The sequence below is a fragment of the Ursus arctos genome, unplaced genomic scaffold (assembly GCF_023065955.2).
Source record: "Ursus arctos isolate Adak ecotype North America unplaced genomic scaffold, UrsArc2.0 scaffold_15, whole genome shotgun sequence".
Lineage (NCBI taxonomy): Eukaryota > Metazoa > Chordata > Mammalia > Carnivora > Ursidae > Ursus > Ursus arctos.
In genome coordinates, this window is record NW_026622819.1 from 59,471,891 (window position 1) to 59,481,169 (window position 9,279).

A 9,279-nucleotide genomic window follows, 5' to 3' on the forward strand; every position below is an offset into this window, starting at 1 on the left:
AAAGCCATCATCCTCATAACTCCAGCACAGTTCAGAAAAAAAGGTGGCTTTTTATATTGTCCTGGGTAAAGTATTAAATAAAAAAGGCAACCCAAGCATAATGCTCGTTCCTTTTTGGCTCTGGGCACACTTGGGCTCCCCGTGTAACATGGTAGGAATACGTGGGTGGACACCTGGATCCGATGAGGGGCAGTACCTGGTTTTCCATGATAGATCACTTTTCTACCTCCCTTGTAACCCAGCCATCTTGGATGGGAAGGGCCGCCAAGTAGTGGAAGACCAGATCCCAAGACACATCTGCGACGCCCTTGTCCAGATTCTGGTTCACTCATGGGAGAGGGATTAGTTGGGGCTGCCCAAGAAACAAAGCATTGAGATTTCAATAGAAATGCCATAATTTATTCTGTTGTATAAAAAAAGTCATCCTTATGTAACAAAATGTCTTCTTAAAAGAAGAAATATATTATTTCAGTTCATAAATAATCAAACATACAACTGCTGGCAACTAAAAAAAAAAACCCAACACTGGTGCTTTCCATCAGTGCTGAACACAAACCTGCTTAGGATATATTTACAGGGTATTACAGTACTCAAACACAAAAATTGAGGTATTTGGTTCTTCTAGGAGTAGACACTGACATTTGTGAAGGCAGACCACCTCCACAAAAATAAATAAGGTATATTCTCATAGGTATGTGTCGTCAGGAATGATAATACTGGTAGGTATGTCAAGCATGAAGAGTTCCTACAAAAAACAGGAGCAAGCAAAAAGAAACCGGCTCATACACGGAGTCCTTTCTCTTCTGCCCCTTTGTGTCAGAGGGACTTGATGTACCCACTATACATATTGGTCCCGAATGTGCTGAGTTCAGCAAACATCTTGATGCTACATCATCACTATGACTGCTTAGGAACCCAGTGGAACTCGGGGTGAAATTAAATAAATAAGGACCAGCCCTCACAAGCACCCTCCCCAGAGTTATTGCATTTCTCCTCAAGGAGCCTAGAGTCCCAGTGGGCTGCGGAGATCACCTCCCGTGGCCTTTCAGCAGCTGGGAGAGGTCGTGATGGGGCTCTGAAGGTAGCTCAATGCACTGTTCGTGGAGTGGACGGGGATGGAGACAGGGAAGTTGAAGACGGTGGTGGTGGAGGTGCCGCGGTCCAGCACAGCCATGGCAGGGCTCCCGGCCTCCGCTGAGCAGTGTGGGGCCAGGACCTGGGACTCAAACTGCAGCAGCTGGCCCATGAAGCTGAAGTTGGGGGAAATGATGCTTCTCCTCTGCTTCACAAACTCAAAGGCCTCATCCAGCTTGACTCGGTTAGTCCTCATGAGGTAAGCGAGGCAGATGGTCGCTGACCGGGAAATGCCTGCCTGGCAGTGGACAAACACCCTTCCTCCAGCATTCTTGATGGAGTCTGGAAAACAAAGGGTGGCTGTTACTAGAGAGCTCAGGGGAACAACCCCAACACCAGGCAGAGGGCGCCTAAGAAACCTGTGTGTCCTATCCAGAGAATGGCAACATCACCTATGCCATCACACAGTGCTCTGTGGAGGCGACGTGGGCATTGTGCAAAGAACAGCAAGGGATTTAAACCAAGACCAGGTATCTCCACAAAGCAGACTGATCCTGGATGGGTTAAGTCAATTCAACTTTCTGAGCCTCCCTTTGCTAATCTGTTGAATGGGACATCAAATCCCTAATTTTGCTGGGATGTTGCCCACACCAGACTGCTATTTCATGTATGGAGAAAGGCTGAGACGAATGTCATTCAAGTCCTTGCCACAGAGTTGGGCTCGGTGACTAAAAGGGGGGGAGCAAGGCCGAAGTCCCAGGCATCTGTCCATTTACCTATGAAGTCAATAGCCTCGTTGAACCAGGAGCTGATGTCCGCCTTGTGGTTGTCCTCCACAGGGATGCTCTTGTACTGGTAGTGACCCTCAAAATGGTTGGGACAATTGGCCGAGACGTTGATCAAGGCAGTGATGCCCAAGGCGTCCAGCATGTCTTTGCGGGAAGCATGATAGGCACTGCCCAGGTACAGAAAGGGCAGGATCTCCACTGGGCCACCCTGAAATCCAGAAATATCCAACACTTGTCAAGCTTTGCTCAGAGTCAATGCCGATGCCCACACCCACAAAAACTCCCTGCTGGAAAAGTCAGTTGCAGATACTGGTGCATTTAGCACTGTTGTCAGAGTTTAAATAAATAGGGGACTAAACCCATTTGCCTCAAGTTCATTTCTGTAGTGCCAGCAATTAGACTCCATTCCATCAGACCACTTAACGGTGGGATAAACAGCTCTCTGTGTCCCCTCCCTTATAAACTCGCAGGTTACTGTGGATATTCTCACTAGTACTGCTCTCCCAGGCCTTTGCCAGCTGTTCCTCCCCTCACCTCCTCTATCACAGGCGCCTACTAACCTGATCATAGAGTGGGGTGCTGCAAGAACTGCACCCTGATTCGGCGCTGTCAGGGACGCTAGTACTCAGGGGAAGGCTGAGCCCCATGGGGGTCGACTGTTTGCTGCACAGCTCCGGGCAGGAAGCTGAAAAAGCTTCATATCCTCCTGGGAAGACAAAGAGACATATTTGTTTCCATTAGTACCGTCGGGGATAGGACACCTTCATCCAACCCCCGCACCCACCAGGGCTGAAGTTTACCCCGGAGAGGCCCGGCAAGTGTTCTTAAAGCCAAACAAAGCCAACGACAAGTCCCCAGAATAGGGCTCGGGCGCCCACGCGCTCCAGGTCGGGCAGCCCGAAGGGGCGGAGGGCCAGGGGTCCCGCGGCCAGGCGGCGGGGGGCGCGCGGCGCCAGAGCTTCCCCGCGGGCGTACCTTTGAGGAAGAAGACTTGCGCGGCCCGCGCCTCGCGGCAGAGCGCGCCGGCGGCCAGGGCCAGGGTGCCGTCGCGCTTGGCGCCGTCCAGGGCGGCGCTGCGCTCGTCCAGCAGCACCACGGCGTGGTAGGCGCCGGCCAGCAGGCGGCCGCGCAGCTCGGCGTTGGGCACGATGTGCTCCAGGCCCATGGCGCCCTTGGCCCGGCGCCGCACGATGGTGCTGAAGCGCACGTTGACCGAGCCGGCGATGTGGCCGGCGTTGAAAGCGAAGAAGGAGCGGCAGTCCAGCAGCAGGCACTGCGCCGCGCGCTCCCGAAGCAGCGTCCGCAGGCCTCCGGCGTCCAGGGAGCCCACTTCCATGACCATGGCCGGCCCTAGCGCCCCCAGCGTGCCTGTTTCTCGGTGCTCTTTGTCCTCGGAAGCCAAGGGCAGGGCAAAGGCTTTCGAAGAAAAGCCCGACCCTAGTTCTCTCTGCGCGGAACCCCAAACTGCCCTTCGACTGAGTGAGGGGGCGTCGTGCGGGGCTCTCGGCCGCCTAGGCTTCTTTGCTGCTCCCCCGACTGCCCCTCCGGCCCCAGTCAACACCTATTACAGCCCGGCGTCCTTCGCAGCGAGCCCGACCCGGGGGAACGCGTTTATATGTGGCCTCTCTGGGGGCGGGGCGGGGCGGGGCGAAGCGGGCGCGCAGGGGGAGGGGAGTTGTTTGTTTGAATGGCGGTCACGTGACCGTGTGGTGACGTCACCCGCCCTGCCCGGCTTGGCGCCGGCGGAGCCAGAGGCGAAGACGTCATCGGCCTCGGAGCGGGATCCGCTGGCTGCTTGCTGGCTCGGGCCCCAGGCCGGCCGGCCGGCCTGCGCCTGGCTCGTCCCCGGGGATCCGGCCTGAGCCGCTCTCCGGGCCCAGCGGGGAGGAGAGGTGGCAGGCGCGCTGCCAGCCAAGGGCTGACCTCCGGGATCCGAGCGGCTGGGAGAGCGGGCGGTGGGCCAGCGGCCTCTCCACCCCTCTCCCTCCCCGGTGCCCCTCCCCGAGCCCCCTCCGCCGCCGCCCCGAACGGAAAGGGGCTTCCTGTGCCTTTGCATACACGTGTGCCCCTTTCGGTCATTTCCTCGTCACCAGTAGGCGCGGAAAACTCAGGTTCCCCAGGAGAAGCGATTAACTTGCCCGGTATCACACCGCTGGGGGTTGGGGTACAGAGAGGAACCTGAAATAAGGGTTGGAGAAAATGTACTGTTTGTCCATGGATATGTTCCTACTAGCGACAACCGGGGTGAGTCGGGGTGAAGTTCAGGGGAATGTTATCCCGTTTCCCAGACTTGTCCTCCTGTTACTTAAGAAAAACATACGTTTAAACTAGTAAAATGCCTTCTATTTGAAGCCCCTATATGGCAAGTTATCCCTAATCAGGTCGCTCCTAGAGGACTTTGAGCCGAGGAAGGCGGGTAAGGGGGCTGAAATCGCAAGTGTGGGGTCGTAAGGTGCCGTGCTGGATTGCGGGGTTCGGCGTTTGGGGAGGCGACCCCCCCCCCCCAGCGTGGCTCGACGGCGCCCTCCAGGGGTCACCGGACACGTTTCTGGCCACGTTCGCTTCAGACAGCTCTCTCTACGTACTCTTTGAGCGCCTACTATGCCCCAAACTCAGGGGCTTCAATCCCCACGCCCTGACTCTCGCCATCTATACGCGCTGAATTCGAAATCCAGTACCACTGCGCTTTAGGAGTCCAGGACGAACGTTTGGGAAGACCCCATGCGGCCACCCGCGCGGAGTCCTAGTGACGGCCCCCTGCGCAGGGGAGGGCGGCACCGATGTGCTAGGTACACAAACATAAATATTGCGCCACCAGGCCAGGGTGCCGAGTCAGGAACATTCTGCGGTTTCTTCCCCTCTCCTGCGGAGAGGGGGATGGGATGGGGATTTCAAGCACCCTGTGTCGTTGGTCTGTGGACTGTATCACCAGAGACAGCTTCTGCATTTGCCTTGTTTAGCCTCTGTGCTCGCACATGCTCAAACTTTCTGCCTAAGTTCTAGAAAAGTTCCGGGTTGAGTACTTTTTCTTAAGGGCATTTTCTACCTTTAGATGAGCATTGAGGACAGCAAAGAGGTCCTCAGATGATGGCAACACCCTCCCTATATCTTTTCAAAAAAAGAAAAAAAATTTGTTTATACTACTCACTCAGCTGAGGAACTCAACATATTTTTTGCATTGAATCATAAAATGTTACAGCTGCTGACTTTTCACAGCATACCAACTTTATCTGCCCCATTTTTTTTTTTAACCAAGAGTGTTCATTATATCTTCCCCTACCCACATTTAAAAAAAAAAAAAAAAACTCTTTGTACAGCTATTAGAGTGGTGGTGGCACAGTCTGGCCCTGGAGTCAGGTGTCTGCTGAGCTATGTGGGCTTTTCCTCTTTATCCTTTTCTGGAAAGAGCATAGTTTGAACCCCCATGCCGTTATTTTGCTTCTGGGTGATCTTAGGCTCATCTCTTTCCCTGCTGAGCCTCTAAGCCGCCATCTGCAGAATGGGTTTACAACTGCCTATTTTGTGGATGGTTTGAGGCCCAAATGTGAGATAGTGAGTGTAAGGAACCCAGGCCTTACCCTACCCCTTCCCATTATGATTCACTAAATCTCTTGTTTTCCCCTTCCCAGCAAGCCATGTGTGTTTCAGGGTCTGGCATCAGAACTCGGGGAGAAGATCACCATAAAACACATAGTTGTTGGGACAGAGGCCCAGTTCAGGAAAAGATCCCTCCTTGAGACCAACTAATACAACGGCTTGGGTCGGGGGTGGGGGGGCGGTGGTGGTAAAAGTATAGCCACTGAAGACCCCAGTCTAGGCAGTAGAGAGGCTGTTGCTGGCTGAAGGTTGAATCAGAGAGAGGCCCAATGTAATCTGGTCTATGGTGATGGTAGTGGGGCTGGAACTGTAGGCCTGGCGGGCCCAGGGCCATGAAGGAGCATGAATCAGTGGATATTGACTTGGGAGGGAGCTGGGCCTTTCTGACCTGGGCTCTTTCCAGTTTTAGATGTGCTTAGACATAAACCTGGAGGCAGTGGGGGGTAGTGGGAAGCGTTTGAACTCAGAAGACCTGGACTCCCCACTCTCAATGTGTGGCCTTGAATAAGTCACTTCCCCTTGCTGAATCTCCACTCCCTCCTTCCTGTGATGCCAGTAATGACAAGTACCCCAGGACTGTGGGGGACTCAGTATAGCCAGGGATGGCTTTACCCTACAAGCCCTGTCCGAATCCTGTCCTCAGAATGGATTTTGGATCCGCTCTGGGGTCCCAGGACAGGAGGAGAAAGGGTGATGCTTTCACAGATCATACCAGCTCACTGTCTGCCCTGTGCACTTGGCCAAGCAGCTTAACGTAGGTGAGCTTTGGTTTCCCCATACGTAAACCGGGAACACTATCCATCCGGAAATAAGTAAGACCATGTGTGAGAAAGGGCCTGAGAGAGTCACACCAGGAACAGGTGCTCTCGGGAGAGGGAGCTGGCTCCCGCTGGTCATATTCTCTTTCAGAACCCACAGACCGTCGACTGGGCTATATGGCAGCTCCTGCCTTTGCTCAGTATCTTCCATGACTCCTCCTTCTCACCAAACCCAAAGTGCGCCACCCTGGCCTCACCCATCTGTTCGGCCCAGCCCTCCCCCCCCCCCCCCCGCCCCTACTGTCATTGGCTCTCTTGTTGTTCTCTAGGCAAACTCCCTGAGCCTGAGTTCCCACCCCCACACCTTTGCTCCCACTGCTCCTCCAACCCTCTGCCGGGATGCCGTCCCCTCAGGGCTTAGCCCTATCTTTCTCCATCCCCCAAGACCCAGCCAAAGTGGCATCTCCATGAAGCCTTCCCTGGTTTCTCCAGCTTCTCCTGCCCTTGGGTCCTGGAGGACTTTGTCCAAACATTCTGATTGTGTAAAAGTCTCTTTGATCCTTATCTTATCCTCCCTGAGTTACTTGAGGGCAGGGACTGTTTTTCTCATCTTTGGACCTCCACACCCTACAACCTTGAATGCAGCCCAAGCGTACAGTAGCGTGGTGAGAGAACATTTAAAAAGCATACTGTCGAAAAGTAGATGAGGAGAAGGGGTCAGAAATGGTCATTTATTAAGCTTCTCTTCTGTGCCAGCTGCATTGCAGTTATCATCTAAAGAACTAATCAGTGCGTGGCACCTGGGTGGCTCAGTAGTTAAGCGTCTGCTTTAGGCTCAGGTCATGATCCCAGGGGCCTGGGATCGAGCCCCTCATCGGGCTCACTACTCAGTGGAAAGCCTGCTTCTCTCTCTCCCTCTGCGGCTCGCCCTGCTTGTGCACGCACGCGTGCTCTCTCTCTGTCAAATAAATAAATAAAATCTTAAAAAAAGAACTGATCAGTGATCCTGCGATGTGGTTGTTCTCCCCATATTACAGGCAGGGAAACAGGCTCAGAAAGGGAATGTGCCTCGGATCACACCGCTGGTAATCATCAGACACAGATCCAAAGCCTGGCCCTGAATGACTGAGACGGAGCAGGGCCCAGGCCTCCTGCCATAGGAACTTCAGTCTGTTAAGGCCTCTCTCTGTGCAGGTCCCATCCTAGGCAGTGTTGGCCGAAGTCTCTGACTCCCCGCTTGCCTGGAGCTCTACTCACTGGGCAGAAGGGTCCCTGGCACCAGCCCTGGAGGGACCCTGAACCTCTTAGGATGCCCCCAGTCAGGCCCCGGTGTCCCTGCTGTCCGAATTTACTCAGTGCTTGGGATTCGGGTGAGCCACGGGCAGGGACCACTTGACCCCTCTTGAGGGGCTGGCAAGGGGTGACTTTACCCTCCACGCCCAGGCAGTTAGGACAGAGCTGCTATTGCACAATCCTTACAAACACATACCCAGAGGCAAGCCTGAGAGGGCCTGCAGAGCCACGTCATCTGAGCCAGCCCCCTCATTTGAGAGACAAGGGCTCAGAAAGGTTAGGCAACCTATCGAAAGTCACACAGTGTTCAGAACATTCTACATCTAGTCAGCATTGTGAGATCTCTGTGTTCAAAACCCGTAAGGGTTTATCTCTGGAGGGTGGAGTTACTTTCATTTTCTGCTTATAATTGGATGGTTTGAATTTTTCAACATGAATGTGGAACTGTTGTAATCAGGGAAAAAGTTAAAAATATTAGAAGACAAGCACATTTAGGGTAAACCATATTCACTGTATTTAGGCTAACTTGTTAAAGACAAGTTATAGAGTTAGACTGCTTGGGTTAGAGTCCCAGCTTGACCACACATCAGCTGTGTGTCCTTGGGAAAGTTACTTTACCTCTCAAAGACTCAGTTTCCTCATGTGTAAACTCAGGATAATAATAGCACCTTGTAGGGCAGGTATGAAGAGCAGCATATGGGACAGGGGTCAGTAAACTACAGCTTCTGACCCAAATTGAGCTCACTCCCTCTTTTGGTACGACCCGCAAGCTAAGAATGATTTTTACATGTCAAATGGTTGTGGAAAAAATCGAAGGAAGAATAACATTCTATGACACACGAAATTCAAATTCTGGTGTCTGTCAATAAAATTTTATTGGAACATAGCCAACCTGTTGGTTTACATATCCCCCTGTGGCTGCTTTCGCACTCTGATGAGAGGTGAGTAGTTGTGACACTTTATGGCTCATGAAGCCTAAAATATTTACCTCTGTCCTTTTACAGGAAAAGTTTTGCCAACCTCTGATATGAGATCATGAATGAAGAGCACTTTAGAACAATGTCTGGCACAGGGTGTTTAGTAAACTTTGTTATTATTAGTATGTGCGTATTTATAAACTCTTCTTCCCCTAGGATGTGTTTAAAAGCAGTAATTGTTGGGGCGTCTGGGTGGCTCAGTCAGTTAAGCGTCTGACTCTGTATTTCAACTCAGGTCATGATCTCAGAGTCGTGGTATCAGGCTCTGCACTGGACGTGGAGGCTGCTCAAGATTTTCCCTCGCCCTCTGCCCTCCCCCACCTCCCTCTCTAAGAAAATAAAAATTAAAGCAGTAATTGTTTTTTATAATATATTTCATTACGCCTAAGGCACACTTTTTAATATTTTAACATTTCTCGAAGTGGAATGTGACTTACAATCAGAGGCATATCATAGTTAATTGACATAGTTAATTGGTAGCATTTTCTTTCTTAATGGTGCATGAATTAGTGAGGGGCCTCAGAATTGCTGACCTCTTAGATCCAGTGAAATACTTTTACAGTGAAAGGTTTAAGATGGACAGGAATTAAAACGTTGCAGTCATTCAATTAATGAGCTTTTGACAGGGGGACACACTTGTTAATAAATGAGTACAACTCAGGTGCTGAGTGTCGAGGTACAGATTAGGGACGCCCAAAAAGGGGCTCTTACCCAGCTAGGAGAAGGTTATGAGGGAAAGATGCCCAAAGGAGAGGATGTCTACATGGAGACAGGACTGATGTAGAATAGAAA

General features: G+C 52.1%; 1 protein-coding gene across 1 annotated transcript; it reads right to left on the reverse strand.

Annotated features, from left to right (window-relative positions):
• Window positions 1–377: 377 nt before the first annotated feature.
• On the reverse strand, window positions 378–3,458 carry DUSP1 (dual specificity phosphatase 1). The gene is made up of 4 exons (XM_026510974.4): window positions 2,838–3,458; window positions 2,423–2,568; window positions 1,851–2,070; window positions 378–1,416 (listed from the first exon to the last, which is right to left on the reverse strand). The coding sequence occupies exons 1-4, from the start codon at window positions 3,202–3,204 to the stop codon at window positions 1,046–1,048; spliced, it is 1,104 nt and encodes a 367-aa protein (XP_026366759.1). The 5' UTR covers window positions 3,205–3,458; the 3' UTR covers window positions 378–1,045.
• Between the last annotated feature and the right edge of the window lie 5,821 nt (window positions 3,459–9,279).